At 38.7% G+C, this 22,535-nt stretch overlaps 5 protein-coding genes and 1 pseudogene across 8 annotated transcripts in view; 2 read left to right on the top strand and 4 right to left on the bottom strand.

The window, feature by feature from the left end:
- The window catches only part of LOC146467132 (kelch-like protein 7), a 36,298-nt gene extending 33,722 nt beyond the window's left edge, over positions 1–2,576 (top strand). The window contains exon 2 of the mRNA XM_085126003.1: positions 2,475–2,576. Coding sequence (XP_084982129.1) covers positions 2,475–2,504 — 30 coding nt within the window. The 3' untranslated portion in view covers positions 2,505–2,576. The remainder of the gene's footprint in view (positions 1–2,474) is intronic.
- LOC146467125 (putative skeletal organic matrix protein 5) overlaps positions 1–22,535 on the bottom strand; it is an 89,177-nt gene that overhangs the window by 42,682 nt on the left and 23,960 nt on the right. The gene's annotated exons all lie outside the window — the stretch shown is intronic.
- The window catches only part of LOC146467124 (putative skeletal organic matrix protein 5), a 44,260-nt gene continuing 28,846 nt past the window's right edge, over positions 7,122–22,535 (bottom strand). The window contains exons 2-5 of one of the 3 annotated variants that reach the window (XM_085126012.1): positions 8,389–8,710; positions 8,094–8,136; positions 7,786–7,912; positions 7,122–7,700 (exon numbers count right to left, since the gene is read on the bottom strand). In XM_085126012.1, coding sequence (XP_084982138.1) covers positions 7,194–7,700; positions 7,786–7,912; positions 8,094–8,136; positions 8,389–8,620 — 909 coding nt within the window. In that variant the 5' untranslated portion in view covers positions 8,621–8,710 and the 3' untranslated portion in view covers positions 7,122–7,193. Of the gene's footprint in view, positions 7,701–7,785; positions 7,913–8,093; positions 8,137–8,388; positions 9,047–22,535 lie in introns of those variants that run through there. The other 2 variants (XM_085126015.1, XM_085126013.1) reach the window with 2 other exon arrangements.
- On the top strand, positions 10,704–14,926 carry LOC146467131 (uncharacterized; annotated as a pseudogene). The gene is made up of 6 exons (XR_014867762.1): positions 10,704–10,858; positions 11,967–12,041; positions 13,106–13,201; positions 13,302–13,403; positions 14,202–14,275; positions 14,788–14,926. The product of XR_014867762.1 is annotated as an uncharacterized LOC146467131 (transcript).
- On the bottom strand, positions 14,918–17,510 carry LOC146467130 (uncharacterized). The gene is made up of 2 exons (XM_085126052.1): positions 17,264–17,510; positions 14,918–17,192 (listed from the first exon to the last, which is right to left on the bottom strand). Exons 1-2 carry the CDS (start codon positions 17,508–17,510, stop codon positions 16,996–16,998), a joined length of 444 nt encoding a protein of 147 aa, XP_084982178.1. The 3' UTR covers positions 14,918–16,995.
- Positions 14,918–21,603, bottom strand: LOC146467129 (uncharacterized). Its single transcript, XM_085126051.1, has one exon. It carries the CDS (start codon positions 18,596–18,598, stop codon positions 17,699–17,701), a length of 900 nt encoding a protein of 299 aa, XP_084982177.1. The 5' UTR covers positions 18,599–21,603; the 3' UTR covers positions 14,918–17,698.

Below are 22,535 nucleotides of genomic sequence, written 5' to 3'. Positions count from 1 at the left end.
AAACATTATGGGAAATACCTGATACTGACTGTCGGGAAGCAGTCCAGATTAGTTCGAGGTGTACCGATCTCGCTCGCGCTAGTCGGTCCAGCAGTGGAAAGAAATGGGGATAGAGGCAGACCAAGGCTTGAAATACCAGAAGACGTGCTGATCAATCTTCGTTCATTGGGCTTTCCCTGGACTGAAATAGCTAGAATGCTTCTTTTATCACGTTGGACTTTGAGGCGTTGCGTGGTGGAGTATGGACTACAGGATGTTACAGGGTATTCACCCTTAATTGACGAACAGTTAGATAACATTGTGACACAGTTTATGTATTTCAATATATAAATTTTAGGTTAATTTTTGAGTTGGGCTCTTTTGGCAGCAAACATTTATTCCATTCCTCTCAGTGATATTTATCAAAGCAAAAACTGTTTCAAGTCCTTTTTATTTCACTTTTCCCAAATGACAAATATTGTAATAAAAGTGTGGGGAGAATGACATTTCCTCGCTTGCGGAGGCCTTATACTGGAAAACGCACAATCCTGTGAATCGAAGAAAACGGCCAGAAAGACATCAAGTATTGCTCCAATAAACATCGCCGACACAGACGCGAGGAAAGAAGTGGTGTTTAGGCCCAGTTTCCTCATTCCTCGTTTCAAAATTCTTTATTCTGTGGTCCCGTCCAATTTTCTTGCAGCCCAGTCTCCTATCAGTCGTCTTCGAAAGCGAGACTATATTCCCTCAACATGGCCGCTGCCGTGACTCAGCCCATGACAACAGATCCTTCACAGCATCGTCAAGAACTTATCGAGCGTCTTGATGCCCTGAGAAGAAACGAAAGTTTCTGCGATGTAACTGTTGCAGTGAAAGGCAAAGAGTTCAAAGCTCACAAACCTGTGCTAGCCGCAGCGAGCCCGTTCTTCCTTTCACTTCTTGAAAGTGACATGAGAGAAAGCAACGAACAGTTGATCAGAATAGAGCTTGAAGAAGCTACTGTGGCTGTCATGGAAGAAGTACTAAAGTACATTTACACTGGAAATGTTTCAGTTACCGAGGAAAGTGGCCATAATTTGATTGCAACTGCAGATTATCTTCTTATGCCTGGCCTGAAAACAGCAGCTTGTGATTTCTTGAAGATTAATGTGACACCCGAAAACTGTCTTTACAACTATTACTTTGCTGACAAGTATCAGTGCACGGAGTTGAAGGAGTCATCCTGTGAAGTGATCCAGACAGATTTTAGAGTTGTCATGGAAACAGATGATTTTATGAACCTCGATGTTAGGCAAGTCATGGAATGGGTGGCTAGTGATGATGTTGTTGTCAGAGCGGAAGAAGAAATTTTTCATGGAATTGTGAAGTGGGTTTCTCACAACAAGAGTGAGAGAGAAAAGGATTTTCCTGAGTTGTTGCGTCAAGTGCGTCTGATGTCCATTTCACATGACTTCTTGTGTAACAGTTTGGTCAAGGAAGAGCTCGTAACAACTAACATTGCTTGTGCTAAGCTTGTCTTGGATTCTTTGGGGTCGACTTTTAGCACGAGTGGTAATGGTTGTATCACGCTACCAAGAAAATGCCTGGAAGTGCACCAAGATGGAATCTTTGTTTGTGGTGGGAAAAAAGCCTTGTGTTACCTTCCACATGAAAACAAGTGGTACCACTTTGCAGACATGACTTTGGACCATCAGCACCATGCTCCCATACAATACAGAGACAAAGTTTATATTTTCAGTAAAAAAGTTGTGCTTGGTCAGTCTCCAGTGGCTGAATACTACGTACCTTCCACTAACTCATGGGGAACAATTCGAACAAAGTTTGACTATGATGAGCAATTTTCTTCTGTATTGGTTCTAAATGGTGGTGTGACTTTGTATGTATTAACAAATGATGAAACTATTCGTGAGAATGCCATTTCTACATACCACCCAGACAAGAATGAATGGGATTATGGAGTTGGAGCTCTCAGTCGCTGTGGAGTATGTGGTGTTACTGATGGTCATCATATTTACATAATTGGGGGGACTAAGAGTGAAAATGAAGGGATTAATGGAATAACTAAGGTAGAAAAATATGATCCAAGTGAAGATAGCTGGGAGGAGGTAGCAGCTATGAATGGAGCAAGACATGATGCTTTTGGAGCAGCCATGAACGAGAAGATCTATATAGCAGGCGGACTGCAAAAGGATGATGGGAATCTAAGAGCACTCAACACATGTGAGGTTTACAACCCATCAACTGATGAATGGCAGGTGATACCCAGTCTTAAAGTGCCTCGTCACTCTGCAAGCATGGTGTGCTTTAAGGGAACTTTGTATGTCATTGGTGGTATGAAAGATAGCAGGAAATCAAGAGAGTTGTCAGTCGAAGTGTTTGATTCTGATGCAAATGAATGGAAGGAGAAATCAGCCATACCTGTCAACTGTGAAACTCAAGAGGAGGTAAAAAAAAAAATTCACTACAAAGCTTGTTTTGCAATGATCCATAAAGAGGTCCTGGCAGAATCTACGGAGTCTATCTAACACTCTTGTGACTGGCCATGATCTTTTACTTAAGGGCAGTGCGTACTAAAACTGAAGTATTTTTGCGCGGCTTACGACTATGCACATAAAAACAGATCTTAGCAAAGGGTAATTTGAAATCCAAAGGAAAATTGGGGGTAGCCATGCCTTTTTTAGAGATAATTAAGCAACAATTGTTCCGCAAGGCAGTAAAATACAAACCAATGTGTGGTGGGTTTTTTGCCAAATTGAAGCTTCACTTTCTCTGAAAAATGCAAGGTTAGTCCCCAATTTTGTTTTTGGATAATTTTTGGATACCAAAAGCACTTCAGTTGGTAAATTCTGCTTTCTCTATATAGTTTTAAACTGCGCAAAAATATTCCTGTATTTAGTATAGGCACCACCCATAGAAAACCTGAGTATCTCGAGATACGCAGAACGTATGCGCAGTACTAAAAAGTTATTAAGGCACCGTCCTAATGTTCATTTTAGGTTTCCTTGGGTTGTTTCTAACTGATTTAGCTTATTTCTATTAAAACAAAGCCTCCTCCAACGCAACTGCCTTTTTCTTGCATCTAGCCATCATTTGTGGGAAAATTCCAGGAGTAGGGTAGGCTTCACAACTGCACTAAGATCTTTGTGTTTAGTTCATAAGGCATACTATTGATTTGTTTGGTTTTATATTAACTGCATGAAGAAAGGTCGAGGGTTTTTTTTTTTTTTTCGAAGGGTAAATGAATGCATGCCTTTTGTGAGGAATTGTGGTCAACCACGTACTGCACGGCAATGGTTGAATCAACCCGGAGGTAATATACCATGCAGTGCTTCTTTTTTTTAAGTGAATTCCTAAAGGGGGTAACCCAAAAAGATCAGATCCCCAGACTGTGGACCCCTCCACCTGACCAGATTCATGGACCACCAAACAGACTGGTCCATGGACTACCTAATGACTCCCTCTACGGACCACCCCATAAGAAGAAAAGAAAAAGAAATTTCCATCCAAAACCAAAAGAACAAAAGCAATGGTCATCCATGACTGCATCAGGCCATAAAAGCAGTTGCTTTGTAATTTTATGTAGCCTGGGGTAAGATTCATGAACATGCAAAAGAAATTGGGCTGAACAAAATGGCAGAGAAAAGCAAAGAACAGTTTTATGGTCCAGTTTTAAAACACACTTGTTTATATGGTTTATTTTCTAAAATGAGCAAATGTATTTTGCTATGTATATAATTATGTTGTGGTTTAAAATTTTTTGGGGTTTTAAAATTTTTTGAACCAGTTTAATTTTTATGATTATGGTATAAAAATTATGAATACTACACAAAGGAAAACAAAAATCAGACTGGTTTGAAAAATTGTAATTAACCCCCAAAAATTAAAACCACGTTGACAACATGTATTAATCATGTGGCTTTCCCTGCAGAGCCAGAGCCAGCTAAATTTATGAAATCAAAATGCTAAACTTGAACTTCCCTCTCCTCTTATTATCGTATGGTCCATAAAGGATTCAGTAGGGGTACTCTGTGGACCAGTCTGCCCATGGATCAGTCTTTGCGAGTTACCCAGTGAGTGAATTGAAGGCCTAAAATCTAAACCAGTTCAGTTTATATATTATAACGCCTATGACTGGCCACAGGGGAACCACTTGTTTCTTTTGTCTCCTCTGATTTAGGGCAAAAGCAGATTCCCATAGACGTGTTAAATCATTAATGCTGTAAAACCTGGTAGACAGTTTTACTTTGGAGATTGTGTTTGATATTGCCAAAAGAAATCTTGCATAAGAACCCAATGAATTATCTGGATAATTTAGTGTGTATTAATTCCATTTAAGTTGTATATATTTTGTATCTTGCCTTTAGTTTTTGTCACTAGTTACTTATTATTTTATTTGTTTAATTAAATGATTGTTCAATATTTGCTTCTTTTATGTGCAAATACGCAGCAGCCAACTCAAAAGCTCTGTAACTTAATTAGCTGCTGCACACTGATTTCAATGTAACATATTTTTTTAGTTATATAACCTGCATCTATGTTTACTTTTTTTTTCTTCCATTTGTGTTTCTAGTCAAGTAATGTAAAATAAAATGATCTAATTGTTACAGTCCTAATGCACTGCTGTGTATTGAGACCAACACCAAAACACAGCCTTGAGAGCTTTGCAAATCCCAACCCCTCTAATGAGTACCTTTCATAGAGCAGTTTTCATTTTAGTGTTAAAACAATCTCGTACTCAGAGTCCTCAGGTTTTTTGGCCAGCGGTTGGTCACCGGGATAGACTTTGGGGAACTGGAATTTTTATTTAAATCTTTTGATTGGCTGCCCTGTTACGGCTTGCATTGTTTTACTGCAGAAATCCTGCAGTAATAAAATTCCAGTTCCCCAGAGTCTCTTCTGGCAATCGACCACTGGCCAAAAACCCTATGGACTCTGGGTACGAGATTGGTGTTAAAATTAATATCGTGTCTCGTTTTACTTTACTATGCTCTGTGATTGGTTAGCAAAACTTCCGCCATTTTCTCTTCCAATGAGAAGAAAAGTGAATTAAGTGATCATGCCTTGCTTGATGCGTTTTCCCCGCATATTATTCTAGACAAAAACAACGCAGACCACCATTATTATAATTAGTGCGCAATTGATTTTTCCAAGCTTTGCTATTATATTGTTACATGATATTGTCCGACGCATCGAAGAAAATTATTGTGAATTCTCCAAACAGTTTTTTGCGGGAATTTTCTGTGTGTATTGGCCGTGGGGGTTGGGGGGACGAGGAGGGGCTAACTCTGAAACGTTTTGTGTCGGGGTGTGCCACTGGGACTCTGAAACCCTTACCCTAATCCTGAACAATCCAGTTTTCGTTAGTTGAAATGGATGTCGGAGGGCTATATATGTTGCATTTAGTGACATTATCATGGCTTTTAAACATGCCTTAAAGTATGCAGATAATGCGCGACGTGGTATGGACAATTCATAAATAAATTTAAACTCAGTTACGGCTCACCACTACCGGCAAAGTATAGGCAAATGTTTACATTATTTTTTTCCCTATCATTGGTTCTGACAACTGTGCGATTTTCAGCTATCCATAAGCATAAGCTTGAGGCTTTCAAATCTGACGACATGTATACCTATACAGGTATTTTGCAGCGGATTGAATTCTCAGTCTTTTATCCACAGTATTAGATCATGATCCTCTAATAGGCAGGACATACCCTTATATCAAATGAACGGGTGCCTGGAAAAAAGCCCCAAGTGACTTCTGATCAGTCGCTAGATTCTCTTTCCAAATAAGCTTGTATTCACTTGTGGAACAAAAGGAGAATTTGATCTTACATCAAAAGTCACTTACGGCCTTATTCCACACACCCCTTCAAATGATGGTTTTATTAAAAGAGATGACAAGGTATAATTTGGCCATCGTAAAGAAATTCGCGCCCGAGTGCACGTCTTGCGCGTTAACTATTCGGTCTGCCCCTCGTCTGACGAAGGGCTAACGGTCGATACGTCCAAACATTTGTTTCCACCCCTCGATCTTCATACCGAGGCAGGTCTTGGAGATTAAGGGCGTGTTCCAGTAGGTAGGCAGCTTGGTCTGTTGTGTGTCGAACCCAGTCTTCCTGCAAGGTTATAGGCATTTATGTTGTTCTGTTTAAAATTTCAACTTCATTTAGTCGCATTCAGAGTCTCCCAGCACTTTGCTACTTGTTTCCACCGCAAGTTGCCTCTACATGACAAGACGCAAGTGGGTCTGAACTGGAAGTACCGGAATTCCGTGATTAATTAAATTGCGGTTTACTTTTAATTGAGGTTGTGTCAACGGTGCCAGGTAAATAAGATTAAAATGTCACCATCCAGTCTGCAGTTGTCGATTGACATGTCGGATGTATGGTTCCGATTACTGTTGTAAATGTGAAGTAAAATTAAACGTAAAACAAGAGAAAATATTCAGCGTTTAGTCTGTTCCTGCATAAGATACTTTGTTGAATCTTCTTTGCTGACCCAACTGAACCGAAACTTATATCAAAAGCAGTAAAAGCGTTTTTTGCAAGGCACGGTAACTTCTGTCAGGCATATATATGGTCGCTGCTATTTTTAACACAGGGCAAAGGGGAAGTCTTACATGGTGCGTGGAGGTATCTAAAAGTACCAGATCGATCGTCGGATTTAAGTCCATTACGCTTCTTACTCTAAAATGATCTAATATGTTCTTGTCACGTTTAAAAATTCCATCGGTTTTAGTTTCCTAAGCCAGTCTTTGGTAGGTGTGTCTGTTTGTCCATTACTCAAAGAAATAACTAGCCAGTCATAATAAGAGCGTCCAACCGGTACCTGGAAGGTCATGGGTTCGATTCCCGTTGGGGGCCTCGGAAAATTCTTTTTCCGAGTTATTCGACTCGAGAACGCTTCTTCATTATTTTCAACTAGTCAGTCAATAAAGCCAGGCTGTCAGTTTATTGCTAAGGAATTCAATTACAATATTGGACGGTTGGAAATTACTCATTCTTCACTGCTACGAAACTATCTCAGGGAGGTAAACTCTAGCTTTTTATCCTTTTTTAATTCGATCAATCTGTCTGTCCTTCTGTCTGTCTGTTAGTCTTGAATTAATAAGTCAATTAACTTCAGTGACAGCCAGAAAAAGTTAAAAAAATCTCCATCTTTATTTTAAAAGTGGATGTTTTTGTACATTTTATGTACGAGTAAGTTCCACTCTACTGAACCAAGATGTATTCCATGGCTTTGATCTTTGTTTTGCCATCGTGTCCATTATTTCCACACGTGTTGGAATCATCACTGTATCCACCAGTACCAAAGCCGATTCTGGAATCACACGTTCCACAATCTTTCTGCTCGTTTGCAAGGATACCGATTCTTGCCCTGGTAGAGCCCTTAGCGCTACAGGCAGCATTGAAGCCTTCTTTGTTACAGTTCGCTTGCAACGATGCCCGAGAACCAATCAGCGTTTTCCACGTGTTACGACCCATTGACGTTGCACGGTATTTCCCGTCAGCAATCAGTGCGTACATTGAGTTGGCCTGCTTATTGATGACGAGGAACTTGATCTGCTGACCGATCTTCATACCGAGGCAGATCTTAGAGAAGGGTGTGTTCCAGTAGGTAGGCAGCTTGGTCTGTTGTGTGTCGAACCCAGTCTTCCCTCCAGCAAGGTTATAGGCATTTCTGTTGCTCCAAAAAGAAGAATAGTGATGGAACGTTTTCTGGAATAGAAACAAGGAAAATTAGTCAACTGTCATATGTTAAATATTTGTACAGCGTTTGTAAAGAATGAAGAGGACTGCATACCTTTGTGCCGTCGATCTTCATGGCGAGCGTCCACCCTCCATCTCCGCATCCAAAGTTGCCCATGTGACAGTAAACAGGAATCCTCTCGGAACCAAGCATCATCGGATACACTTGGCTTTTGGTGGAACTGGATAGGAAGAGAAACAGTGAAAGTTAAAGTGGTAAGGAAGTGTTATCTTCAGCTTTTTGTTTTCTTTAATTGTTGGGGAGTCTCAGAATTTTAAAAATGGGGTTAAATATTCAAATCCGAACCTTTCCTTTGTCTCGCTTAGTTAGCGGAATGTGTCATAGTACACCTCAAAACCCACCTGCGTTTTTCATACTGTTGCTTGCATGAAGAGGCGGGAACGGCTGTAAAAAAGAAAAAATCCAGTTAGATGTAGTTTTCGAAAATATCAGAATGTATACATTGGAATTTTATCTGTCCCTCTGTTGATTGATGCGTGAGAGACGAAAGACACGAGAAAGAGAACTAAGGCGTGGTCGCACGCGATATTTTTCCACTCACGCGACCTTCTCGAACTGCGCTTAGTAAAAAAACAGTAGCGATTTGAAGCTTTCGAAAGGAAAGACGACAATAACACTGGAGGCAAATCATTTTACCTGGTGGCATAGTAGGTGAAGGTTTGTTGACCACTGCAATGACATTTTCCAGTTTAGTTTGCAGCATTTTAATGGCGTCGTTTGCGTCCGAATCCTGAAACAGGTTACACATCAGATTACAAACCATCATCTTGTCGTATGGTTTGGCACAAGATTTGGAGGAGTTGTTGGCGCCATTCACGGTCAGGACGAGGAAAACTAAAACAAAATAAACTTGGATAGGCAAACGCATTTTGAGAAATCCAATGAACGGTTTTCAGCTGCTCAACAAAGATTGAAAGTCCTGTGGATTGCTTGGCTGTTATGACTAATAACACGTAGGCTGTACTTACTTAAGTTCAAGGTTTCAACTGAGAAGGTTGTGTTTACAATGCGGGAAGATTTTCTTGCTTGGTCTCCTGTCCAATCACCTTACTCCGAGTCAGTCTTTAATTTTATCTTTACTTCCCTCAGTGCCTCCCAGTTTTATCAGTGGATTGTGTACTCAAGTTTTATCGCGGAAACAACTTCTTCCGTTCATGTTGATTATCAGATCGTAGCAAAATTCAAGGAAGAAAGCCCTTTCTCGCCTTAAATTATAGAAAACAATGAAAACCAGGAGGTGAATTATTACACTATTAAATTAAAAATTTGTAGCGTCATCAATATATAAAAACGTTGCACGCCTAGGTGGATCATACAGCGGTAGTTTAACATATTTAACGCGATTGCTTTATCATAAAGCAGGTTTGAATAAAACTACTCTACCTCTTGTCTGCCAAATGGTTGCCCCCTGCAGGGAACTGAGATATGATACGGAACATAGCCTCGAATCACTGACCATCCAATCTTCCTAACGAGCGTCCGTTAAAACCTGCGACTCCGACTCGCTTTTCTCTACTCAACCGCACCTCAACAAGTTCTAATATTTATCCTGGTAGAATTCACAGTTTTAATATAACATCAACAACAATAAGCGGAACTTCTTGCACATCTGGAGTGCAGTAGAGGATACACCTCGATGAGGAGTTCCTTCCACACCGTCTTTTTTCCTTCTTGTCTCTTCCTAGTTCCGTGAAGATTTCTGTGCTACTTTTATTGTCTGTAACTTAGAGGGCAACTTTCCGGCCGCTCGGTTAGCAAAGGAAAATAAAATCTAGGGGTTAATCCCACTTTCTTGCTCTCACCCACCTCTTTTGGAATCATTTATTTGCGCAGTTTAATTTTGCGCGTTCCTTTCGTCGATTGTGTCGATAACTTTCTAGTCTCTGAGTCAGTTTGATTAAGTTTGTAAATGCAAGTCGCGTTGGACCTTTTCCTGTGTTTATTCTCGCCATGATTTTCACGTCAGGGTGCTTTCATGTCCTAACTAAATACATTTTTTAACAAAATTGATCAATTCTCCTTTCGAAATGATTTAGTCTTTTTGTTTCAAAGTTACATGTTACTAATATACAGATTGACTGAAATCACAAAACTTTATTTTGCATTCGACACGAATACTATTAATTGTTATGCTTTGATTTCATGTTTACACACTTGCATTTGATCAACAAGTCTAGGTATTACAACTAGATTAAAATCCGCGCACCCGTTTAATTTATAATTATTTTAGGGAATAAAACAAAACGGAAACGAACCGACTCTTTTGAAATCTCACCTTATGATATCTTTTGAAAGTTGGTTTAGCTTATAGCATATTTAATTCCGTTGGTCACGTAGCACAAAGTCTCGAGATGCAAATAACGGGAAGGTCACTCATTAACTTTTCAGTGTCTTGGTAAAAACATGAATTATTCCAGCCTTTTTGCTGACATGTTATCAATGGCCACAAAGACAGAATGAAAGTATTCAATGTATTCAAGGTGGGGATTGTAAGGAGAAAATAAGCCTGCGTCAGAGCAGTCGTCTCCTTTCCGACAGCCGGCTGGAAACTCGATCTCCCCAGAGGCATTCGTTCACTACTTCTATCACTTGAGGAAGACACGTAAGTTAAGAGAAAATAGACTTTGATTATTTCCGAGGAGACAAACATGTCGGTTGTGTTCATGAGAAACAAAACTTCTGAATACAGACCATTGTATGACTGTCATTTGAAATATCGGAGTTGTTTAAACTGCGAACCAAAACTGAATAGTTACATATTGAATAACATATTTGACAGCTCCTTATTGCCAAATTAATAGATCTATAGGTGCACGTATTACATTCTGTTAATGTGTTTATTTACACTCAACATTTTAGCTTGCATTTATTTTGAATTCTTTCATTTCGTAAGTAACTATCTGCTCAGTAATAAGAAGCCACTGAATTCAGTTTTTGTTGGCCGTTTAATAGAGTGTATTATTTTGTAAACAAATTTTGTATTTGCCTCAGTCCTTCCCAACTACATCTCTTGCAGTGACAATGAGAGATATCAAGCAGCATCGACGTTTACAAGACGAATAAACATTTTCAACAAGAAATTTATCTTTGTACCAGTCTGCAGGAGGTTTGTATAAGTGTTTAGAAGTCATGCATGAACTAAAACAATGCACATTGTATTTCACTTTTGCTTAAGATTTGAATGTAGTTTTTTCGTGTTTCAAGCCAATGTGGTCACCATTACCGATGAGAAACATTAACCAGCATACAGTTTGTTAAGTCTAACCAAAATGGTGGGCAGACTCAGAGGAGACATCTCGTAGGTTAACTGCAATTAATTTTCAAAATTTTTGATGCACACACAAAAAGGTAGCTAAAATAAATTGCATTTTTTATGCATTCATTGTGTTTCACTATTTGTTTATTAAAGGAGGTCATTCCTAAATGCTCCTCTTTTTTCCTTTCACCAATATAAAGTAAACATACTCACCGAAATTTCAGCTTCCAATGCTCCGCTGATTCTAAAAAATCCACCTCTAAAGGCCGCTATTTTGAAGAATATTTAGGGGCCTGGCTGCATATCCGTGATGTCATTCCGTTCAACTTGAAATGGCAGGATGTTCGAACACAGCTTGTGGCCTTTTTGTAGGGCTAAATTTATTTTTCGCTTGGCTAGCGATCGTCCGTAAATGGTTTTAAAAATGAAACAGATGGTTCAATTTGAGCCGTAGATTTGTGCTTTTCATTGGATTTGTCTATCTCCCAGCAATGTGATATGCAAGCATTTCGATCGTAGCTAGCTTGATATCGAGCCATGTGCAGTGGAACATCATCTTTTAATGCTTTATCGTTTTTGACCTGTTTTATAGTCCTGAACTGAGGACGACAGCATTTTCAGTTCATAACTGAATGTCGAAAAAAAAAAGGAACCGCCGAAAAGCAATGCAACAAGCCCACCAGCTGTGTCTGAGCTTCCTGCTATTTCAAGTTGAACCGAATGATGTCACTAAATTTTCTTCAAAATGGCAGCCTTCGTGGTCCGAATTCGGGAAACTTTAGGGGCTGATTTCTTAAGAATCGGAAGCACATTGGAAGCCAAAACTTTGGTCAGAATCTTATCTTCGTATTTAGTTTATATTTGTTGAAAAGAAGAAAACGCTGCATTATGTCATGACCTTCTCCTTTAAGTAATTTTGATGTCAAATTCTTGAGAGCCTTTTCTCTATTTTTTTTAGTGGACACTGGTTCCTAGCTTTAGTTTACAACCTGCCTTCCCTAGTTGAACAAGGGATGATGGACAGTGACTTGAGGTGAAGTTGTATACACATCACTTGATTGTCAGTTGCTTCTAAGCATGACCAATTTTTTAATGTCATGAAAAAACATGACCTAATTTGGCATCAAACACGACATGTCTCATCAAACATTTGAAGTTTTGACAGCCTGCCTCAATAACTATTGACCAGAAATTACTTTGGGGAACATGCATTTGTTTGAAATAAGTTATATTTGTTTTAACGCTAAAATATTCATATCAGCCACAGTCAAGCATGGTTTGATTCAAACTTCTCAGTACTTTGAGCGCCAAAGTTCAAATATTTAATGGCAACGCTTGTCATGTTTTTTTGTGATGTGATCACGCTTAGATCGACTGATGGTAATTCAACAATGTAATTGAACGACTTGCGGCATAAACGCCTTATGTCAAAATGTCGAGATTTTTTTTTTGTTTTGTTTTGCTCAGATTTGCCTCTTTTTTGCATATAGCCTAGAATTCATTGGAAAAAACATAGTAACATATGTTTTTTTCCTCAATTTGGACGTCATTTTGAAGAAAATTCCAAAGATATATGCAGATGTTTCCTTAGTGTCTATTAGTAACAGCCATTGTTAAAATAAAAACAATTAAACATCCCTTGTGATTGAAAACAAAAAAATGTCGGCGAAGCTTTATGCATTCTTACATGTAGATCAAAGTCCTTACCGAATTCTTCAAATTTTAATGCTAATGATGACCAAACCTTCTATCTGACAACTGGCAAGTAATTATAACTTGAAAGCATGAAGCAAAGTATGTGAAAAAAATGCCCCATTATGGACTAGAAATGCCCTATTATAGACTAAATATACCATGTACATGAAATTTTTGGGGAGTCCAATTTTGCATTGATTCATAAACTACAAAATAATTCGTTCCCAGCAGGCAGTGCCAGTCATCCCGAATCGCAAAGTCTTGCCACATAACATATGATAAATTGCTAATCTGCAAATTAAAACTCTGACAAAAATTCCATGCTATATGGTAGTAATGTTCAATACTTACTGGTATTTATGGAGCATCAAACCTGAATACTGATCTGCATTATCATTCCAGTGCACCAATCATAATGATTGACTCAATTGTGTATGGCTCTAACAAGTTTAACAGCCCTCCATCTTCGAGAGAACTGGAGGTAGAGCTCATTCGAAGGTAAGTTAACTGTTAATGGAAACTTTAATATTTTTTTCGGTTTTTACTTAAACAAAAAAATATATATAACTATATAAATAATACTATCATTTTATTGTAGTTTCATAAGATGTGAGTGGAGGCCAAAAAAGGAACAGGAACAGCGGATACAAGTTCAGCACCAGAGTTTAGTCTAAAGTCCATGCCTCTTTTTTATCCAAAGGTGAATCTTAGTATTCATACATTTGTAGGCAAAACCCCTCCAATGGGCTGCTTGAAGTATGCACCTCCAATTAATACCAAGCAGTTATTCAAAAGTGTGCGACTATTTTTGTTAGAGAAATCACGTACATTATCAGCTTCATAAACTTTATTTAAACACAGCATATAAAAAGTTGTTTTGAGAAGTTGAGAATGCTGTGTTGAAAATTAAAGGGAAATTGTAAGGTCCTGATTGTAATGTAATGACACACAAGCCAATTGTTCACTCCTGAAAAGCAAGTCAAATTCTTCTGGGTGTATGATTGTGATGTAAAAGAAAAGTCGTGCCTGGGGTATTTTTATGTCTTTTGCAAGTGTGTGTGTGGTGTACCGATAATCAATTATAATCGAAAGTTGATCGAAAACTCTTACCGATCTGATGATCGATTACAATTAAAGCATAATCGATCATCGTGGAAAAATGAATAGTCCATTTAAGAAACAAAAATACTAATCCTGGTGTGCGTTAAAGTGTTTTTTTTGTGCACTCAAAAAGTCAAAATTATCCTGAATGTAATGCAAGGCTAAAATTATGGGAATATTATGTAACTATTTCAGGAACATCAAGCCACTTTGACTTGTATACAGGGGGAAAATGCATGGAGTTCTTTTTAGCAAATTTATCTGATTATAATCAATGATCGATCGGTTGGGACAATCTGATTTTTTCCGATGATCGATTGTGAATTTCTAACCCATTCCCATCACTAATGTCTGTTCTTTGTCTCATGCATATTGTGAAATTATTATGCTTCCACAGGTACCACAGCAAGAAAATGGATATGATTGTGGAATCTTTGTTTTGCTGTTTATTGAAGCCTTTTGCATCAAAAGGTGAGTCTTCACAGAAATTACATGCAATTCATTGCTGTTCAGAGTATTTAATAAGAACAATTTTATTTTTAACATGTCATTACATTTGAGTATCAGTTGTCAATAGTTTCAAACTGTTATTACCTATTTACACATGCATGTACATGTGGCTTAAGATCACAAACTTTTCCCCACCCATACACCTCGTAATTAAGTGAGCACTGCAATTATTCCTTAACAATGTCTGCTCCTTATCATTTCTACCAAAACCAGCAAATACAGTCTTTTCTCAAATGTACCCTCTATCTGTTGTTTTTCTTTTGCAATTTTACCTGTGAATAGAGTGTGGTATTCAACTGGAAGTAGCCTGCAATGGAGGCTCATGCGGGGGAATCTTTAAAAATAATTATTTGCATTTGTAAAGTTACCCCACATGAGCCTTGGTTTCAAGCTAGTTCCAGTTCAACCATTTGAATATGAATGGTGAATATGAAACTGGATTCACCAATGATTATTCTATATTTTTTTTGCAGTTTCCTGTGAAAGACCTGTTGTCTGACAACAAAATCCTCAATTGGTATGATCAATCAGCGGCACTTCCATTGCGAAGAAGGATAGCTCACCTTCTTTTAGAGATAGGTCATCAGACCTAATGATGTAGAGATTAAGGAAGGAGGCAAACAACATATTGACCAATTTAAAGAATGAGAAAGATGTTGTATTATTTGAAATCAATCCAGCTTTATTAATTTATTATGGCTTGACTGTTGGTCAGATAAAGAAAAAAAGATTGTTACAAAGGGGTAATTGTCAATGAATATCAGTGATTTAAAAGGCACCAAATTGTCCTTTATCGATTTCCTGTATCAATAAATTACTCATTGTTGATTGACATATATGAAATCATTGAAAGTTCAACGCATCCATCAGGTCACAGTTGTAAGGTGATGTTTGAAAAGTGAACGTATAAGAAATGTTCATTTAATTACCAATTTTGCTCAATCTTGTCACCAGTTCACTTGTCAGACAGCATATTATCTCCTAGTTATTTAATTTTAATGAGTTTCATTGCTTGACAATATTTGTTATGAAATGCGAGAGTCCATAGATTGGCTATAGTATATCGTAAGTATTCTCTCAGAATTCAAGTAACTTGTATTGCAGCAACAAGGTTCAAAGTTGCCATCATTCAGAAATAAATGTGCATAGACATAACAAAACGTTTTTGGAACTGTTAAATGTGTTGGCTGTACGATTAGTAGCTCAGCATCAACAACTGCATATCGCAATTGTGAGACTGTAACAAGAATGGTTGCTCAATATTAGGCCTTATGCATATTACAGCACTAGTTCAAACTTCACCTCCATACCTCGTTTGTACAAAATTCGTTGCAAACCTTTTGGGTATTTTTTTCAACTTTGCTGCTTTGGGAATTGCTTGGTTAGCTACATGAAGTCTGACGAAAATATGCATAAGGTCTATTGTCGGTAACATTTGGGACACAGGTGCGCAATAGTCCTAATACCGTAAAATTCCGAAAATAAGCCCCACCACTCCCCCCTCAAATCTAGGACGCAACCTCCTTCCGATAGTTTTAAGTTGTTTGCTTGCTGTTTCAAGCCGTTTTTATTGTGAAGTCAAACTAATTTTGAAACGCAAAATTCCCTTCAATGATAAGCCCTTGCAGAAAATAAACCCTTAAAAGGTCCTTTGAACTTATATTCGGAATTTTATTGTTTAAGAATTTGTATCGGGAAAAACGACTTTTTCTTAAATCTAAAAATAGGAACGAGTTTAATAAATGGTAACAAATTACAAAATCGCGGAGCTATTAAAGAATGCAGGGCCACTCTGGTAGACCTCAGGTATATCAGGTACATGTGTTGGAATGCTTCAACATTGACAAATGATTAGCCTGTGTAGCCGGTTGTTTTAGTGCGCGGGCACAAATATTAGCGCCTCCTTCCCGTCTCCTCTCAGTTCATTTTCTTCTTAGCTCACAGCTCGCGAACACTACCGCCAGCTACGCAGGCTAACGATCTTCTTGCACTGAAATTTATATTGCGCGCGCTTCGCGTAGCCTGTGAACTAGAGAGCTACGCGTCATGCAGTAGTCCGCCGGTCAATTTTCCCACCACCAAAAATAAACTCGCCCATGGAGAAGTTATCGTTAAAGTAATTGCTGCAATCATAAAATTTGCAAATAATATGTGAAACGTTTTTAAATCGACTAGCATTTGTCTAATTTGTTGACTTGTTGCGAGGGTGGGTTCATAAGGTTACTTAGGAAAAATTGACTGTTTACTGTTCGTTCTATTCTTAAAATATCCAGGAACAAGATAAGAATGAGCAAACAAAAAATCTCTGTAAATCGAGAAAACAGAACCATTACAATACCAAATATGTCTTGTGCGCGCGTCAGTACAATTTTCAATACAGTCTCGGCTAGATTGTCAGCGATCGTATACTATAATGAAGTTTTTTGAATGAAAAATCGTATGGTAAGTTTGCCGTACCGTGAATACGAGTATAGACTCGGCCACCAAATAAGTTCCACTTCCCTTGTGCACCGTCCTTCGCCCATGTTAATATTGAAAACCGACCGACTCGTCGGTCTCGCTGCCGGTTTTCTTGCTCTTGCCTTAGCAATTGCCAACGCCTTCTCTGCTTCCATATCTGACACGTCGGGAACTTCGTCGTGGTTTCTGAACAATACCTCGGACTTGAATTGCAAACTATCCTACTCCTCTAGCAATCCTTTGAAGGTTTGCTCGTCAAATATTTTGTACGACAAACGCCTCGCATTCCTCTTAAAAATCGGCTGACGGCGGTGGCTTACGTCGCGCACACTGTCCAGCATCGGACTGCCCAGGCGATTCAACATGTGGGCAAAGTACTTCTCCGGTACTTGATGGCAGTCGATATGGCACCATTTTGCTGTCGAGAAATGAAAAGCAGTGTTAGCATCAGCTACAGAGTTGTAAAATATTCCGGGATAGAGCATTTACCTGGATGATCAGGTACCAATGACGCATTCAATCGTTCCACCAGAACGCCTAGCCATTGCAGGTAGTCTTCTTTATCTTCATCGCCAAGCGCGGCTGATTTAGGCTCAACATAAGGGACACCAATTTCGTCTTCAAACTTTGCTTTTTCAATGCTGCTTTCCTGATGCCTCAAATCAAAGTGCTTTCTTAGCGAAGCACCAGTCTTGAACTTCTTTCTACATAAGCGACAGGAAACTACAAACGGCATGGCTACTTTTCGTTCTAGTCATCTACGGTTTAACCATACGAGCAGTTGGTAGATATGAAGCACCGTGGCATAAGTCGGCACTTTTTGGCGTCCAATGCCATTTCTCACTTTTGTTAAAACTCTAAAACTTTTTGCCTAATACGGCGTTCATTCACTTAGCGAATAGGAAGAAAATTAGTGAGAAATGATCATATCCAGAATTTAACCGCGGCAGTCTTTTGCATGAAATGATCGAGACTAGGTCTCAGTGCCGGGTTTTCTTCGGTCGCTTCCTTGACCAGTGCTCGGACCCTCTGATAAAAACCCACCATGGAAGATACAGCCTTAAGCATTCGTCCTAAGGAATAAATATCACTGGCGGCGCTGTACAGTCGTTCATTTAAAACCTCCGGGGCCAAATAGCTCTTTCCACGGCATTCAGGAGCATTTTGTTTTCTGTAACATCGCTGTGACGCTGATGCCTGGGTGCTCTTTCCAAAATCAATGAGAACCGGCTTGTATTTCTCCCAGACTGATGTTCGTTCGAGAACCACATTGTTCGCTTTTATGTCATTATGGAGGTAACCTTTTAAGTGAACATGTCCTAAAGCAAGACATATTTTAAGAAATATGTCAATGCAGTGTGCTGGAGTAAGCATTTTTGTGTTAGCCGCTTGATGAAGAGTGACACTTTCTTCCTTCACACCGTGAAATTGCGTTACCAGACATAATGGTAAGCTTTTTGTAACCACTCCTAAAATCATTGGCAGATTTGGCTGGTCACCCAATGCAATTATAACTTTTGCTTCGTGGACTAAATTTTTCCTCGCCCTTTCTTGGTCCACTGCGGTTTTTTGGTGCGTCATTTGCTTGACTATCACTTCGATGCCCCTATAGCGAGCGCGAAAACATTGTCCATAGCTTCCACTGCCAACGGCATGTTCAGAAATGTACTCAAGATGGCCTGGGCTTAGTTCTTTGAGAACGCATTTTGATTCTTTCGTTGCAATTGGCTTCACGCTGCAACTAAATTGTTTATGATCCGATCGTCCTCTTTGAGGTTGCGTGACCAAAGGAAGTGCGTCGGCTCCTCGCGCCTTTTGAAGCATCAAAGCCCCTCTTGAATAAGCTTTCGTTCGCGTACTTTGCGTCTCCACGTTCGTAGCAACGGGCGCTGAAAAACGTTAACGAGTTTTCTTGGCATTGCTTAAAGTGAAACATTGCTTTGAAGAATCCGATTGTTTTCTATTTAAACCTCCGAGATTGCTTGGTGCGCCATCGTTTGCTTCTTTTAATTGCACTGTACATGTAGCGGTGGCGACCGAATTTGCCCTTTCTCTCTCGCGTCTTCTTTTTCTCCATTCTTTGTTCTGCTTCCGTTTTTCTTCAGGATAGTTATTTGCGTGTATATATCTTACGCTTCGGCTTTTCTAGCTCATTTGGGTCGACAAAGTCCGCCATCTGAATTAAGTATCGGCAACTGAGCTGACCAAAATTAACCGAGTCATAATAAAGACCTTATTGTGTTGGAGGAAAACTGAGACGCGTTTATTACAAATTGATGACATGTATAAGCCCGGAATAAGTCGGGTCTTATATCGGTGCATCTCTGGTTTACTTTCAGTACAAGGACATTTCTGTGACATTTCTGTGACAGAGAAACAGATTATGACGCCTCGCCTTTACCGCAGGACAGCGCTCCCAGATAATCCGTATAAAAACCTTAGAAAATTTTTCTAAGGTTTTGTATGGGGTACTTACAGAAGACGCCGCCTCTGTCCCCTCACGGCGGCGGCCATTGTCACAATCACGTGCTAAATGTAGACATGGTACCCTTTTCAAATAATGATAACTTGTTTGATCAGCCTTTCTTCCAGCCGGGGTTTGACACTTGTACTGTAGTCCTTTGTTAAAGTTTTCTGCTTACTATTCCTACACAAAAGTTTCACTTCCTTGGCCTTTTGCTGCAGTCATTGCTTGTAGCCTTCTTCCTCAGTTCACGTCCTTTGCTTGCCGCTATCAGCATCAGTCTCCGCACAGAGGCTGATGCTTACAGAACTTCGATTCCGTTGTCGTAGTTTTAGCCCGAGACTATGATAAATGAGATTAACGTTTCTTGAGTTTGAACTTGTTACAGTTACAGTAAAGGAATTAAACAACGCTTTTGTGCGGTAAAATGTCTGCCTTAGTTTTTGTATCGATAAAACATATGTAAGTCACGTTTTTTTCTAAGAGTCGGTAATACGGGAACCCGGATAATACAAGATCCTTCGCATATCCCCTTGGCGTCCGTATAAAACCGGGTTTCACCGGTACATTCATAAATGAACCTTTGAATTCAATGGTAACAAAGGCAAGGAAAGTTCAGTGAAACAAAAATAAAGCTAGATTACCATTCTTTTATACTTAAATGGGCTTTAGTTTTAAATCCAAAACGTGTTTCTCGTGATATGTTATTTTTCAAAGTACATCTTTTCGTTGCTTACTAGCAGACGAATGTACGAGAACGCGGCAAAATTGTTTGATCACAGCAAGTTTCCACAGAAAAATGAACTTTATTTGTAATCGAATAAAAGCTTTCTATTTTATCTTCCATATAGACTATGAGAGGGGGATATGGGTGAGTTGATTGTGAAATTATTTTATTTATTTTATTTTATTTCATTTTATTCAAGTGACTCCAAAACGTGCGTTTCTCGTGATAATATTCTTTGAAAGCACATCACTTCTTTACTTACTAGCAGAGTAGACGAATGTGCGAGAACGCGGCAAAATTGTCTGATCACAGCAACTTTCGACGGAAAAATGAAGTTTATTTGTAATCAAACAAAGGCTCTCAATTTTATCTTCCATATCGCTAATTCTTCTCAACTAGCTTCCCTAGCTTATCACATCATGTTCAACGAGAAAAGCACCGACTTGCAGACACCGAACACTCAAACAAAGCCGCTGCACATTGTCTTAATTCATTCACGGTGTATAATACATTCATGAGAACACATTGGCATCGGCGTGATTAAAGCCGAAATATCTGGAAAGCGGGGATAATAATTGCTCATAGAATGTAGATAATTTTCCATATAGGTTATTTCAAGATTCACAGAATTTTTTCCTGCGATGACCGATTTTTTATTATAGTTAGCATAAAAGAAAGTTCTCTCCATAGCAAGACTGCACGAATGTCTAATTTGAATAGATTGATAATACCATGAATACATTCATTCATTCATTCATTAGAAAGGTAAGGAAAGTTCAGTTTCAAAAAAAAAAAGGCTAGTTTACCATGTTTTTAACCGTTTAATGCGCTTTAGTTTGCATTAAAAAGAAAACGTGCGTTTCTCGTGATATGTCATTTTTCAAAGTACATCACGTCTTTGCCTACTAGCAGAGTAGACGAATGTGCGAGAACGCGGCAAAATTGTCTGATCACAGCAACTTTCGACGGAAAAATGAAGTTTATTTGTAATCAAACAAAAGCTCTCAATTTTATCTTCCATATCGCTAATTCTTCTCAACTAGCTTCCCTAGCTTATCACATCATGTTCAACGAGAAAAGCACCGACTTGCAGACACCGAACACTGAAACAAAGCCGCTGCACATTGTCTTAATTCATTCACGGTGTATAATGCATTCATGAGAACACATTGGCATCGGCGTGATTAAAGCCGAAATATCTGGAAAACGGGGATAATAATTGCTCATAGAATGTAGATAATTTTCCATATAGGTTGTTTCAAGATTCACAGAATTTTTTCCTGCGATGACCGATTTTTTATTATAGTTAGCATAAAAGAAAGTTCTCTCCATAGCAAGACTGCACGAATGTCTAATTTGAATAGATTGATAATACCATGAATACATTCATTCATTCATTAGAAAGGTAAGGAAAGTTCAGTTTAAAAAAAAAAAGGGCTAGTTTACCATGTTTTTAACCGTTTAATGCGCTTTAGTTTGCATTAAAAAGAAAACGTGCGTTTCTCGTGATATGTCATTTTTCAAAGTACATCACGTCTTTGCCTACTAGCAGAGTAGACGAATGTGCGAGAACGCGGCAAAATTGTCTGATCACAGCAACTTTCGACGGAAAAATGAAGTTTATTTGTAATCAAATAAAAGCCCTCAATTTTATCTTCCATATCACTAACTCTTCTCAACTAGCTTTAACTGGCTCATCACATCATGTTTAGCGAGAAAAGCACCGACTTGCAGACACCGAACACTCAACGCCGCTTCACATCACCTATTATCCATATCAACTCTGCAATGAATGTCTTAATTCATTCATTGGTGTATTATGCGGGGAAAATAATTGCTCATTATTTTAATATAGACAATTTTTCATATGCGTTATTTCAAGATTTACAGAATCCTTTCTTGCGATGACAGATATTTAATTATAGTTAGAATAAAAGAAAGTACAAACAACACCCGCGCATTAGCATTACTCCCGAGGAAGTCTGATTCAAATAGATTCATAATAATTGATGAATACATTTACTCGTAAGGAATGTAAGGAAAGTTCAATGGAGCAAAAAGGATAGATTACCATTATTCTAAAGTTTAATGGGCTTTAGTATACATTAAATCCAAAGCGTACGTTTCTCGTGATATGTCATTTTTCAAAGTACATCACTTCGTTGCCTACTAGCAGACGAATGTGCGAGAACGTGGCAAAATTGTCTGATCACAGCAACTTTCCACGGAAAAGTGAATTTTATTTGTAATCAAAAAGAAGCTTTCAATTTTATTTTCCAATAGCTTACGATAGGGGGGTAGGGGTGAGTTGATTGTGAGACAATAGCTCGTTTCCTCGTTTGAACCTTAGATCTTTACAACAATAGATTACCATCGTATGAGTATCACGTGACACTCACCCCATCTTCCTCCCATGTAATTATTATTGTGCATATTTTTGTAGTTTGCCGTTTTTCTGGCCGTCACCTTTGCTAGAGCTTTTAATGCCTTATTGCTACCTCATCGTCTGTCAGCTATTAGCTCACGTTTGTACTTTTCAATATAAAGCGGCCACGTACAATGGTCAAACC

Source organism: Pavona decussata, unplaced genomic scaffold (assembly GCF_977016875.1).
Source record: "Pavona decussata unplaced genomic scaffold, jaPavDecu1.1 SCAFFOLD_137, whole genome shotgun sequence".
NCBI lineage: Eukaryota > Metazoa > Cnidaria > Anthozoa > Scleractinia > Agariciidae > Pavona > Pavona decussata.
This window is presented reverse-complemented; position numbering and strand designations above follow the sequence as displayed.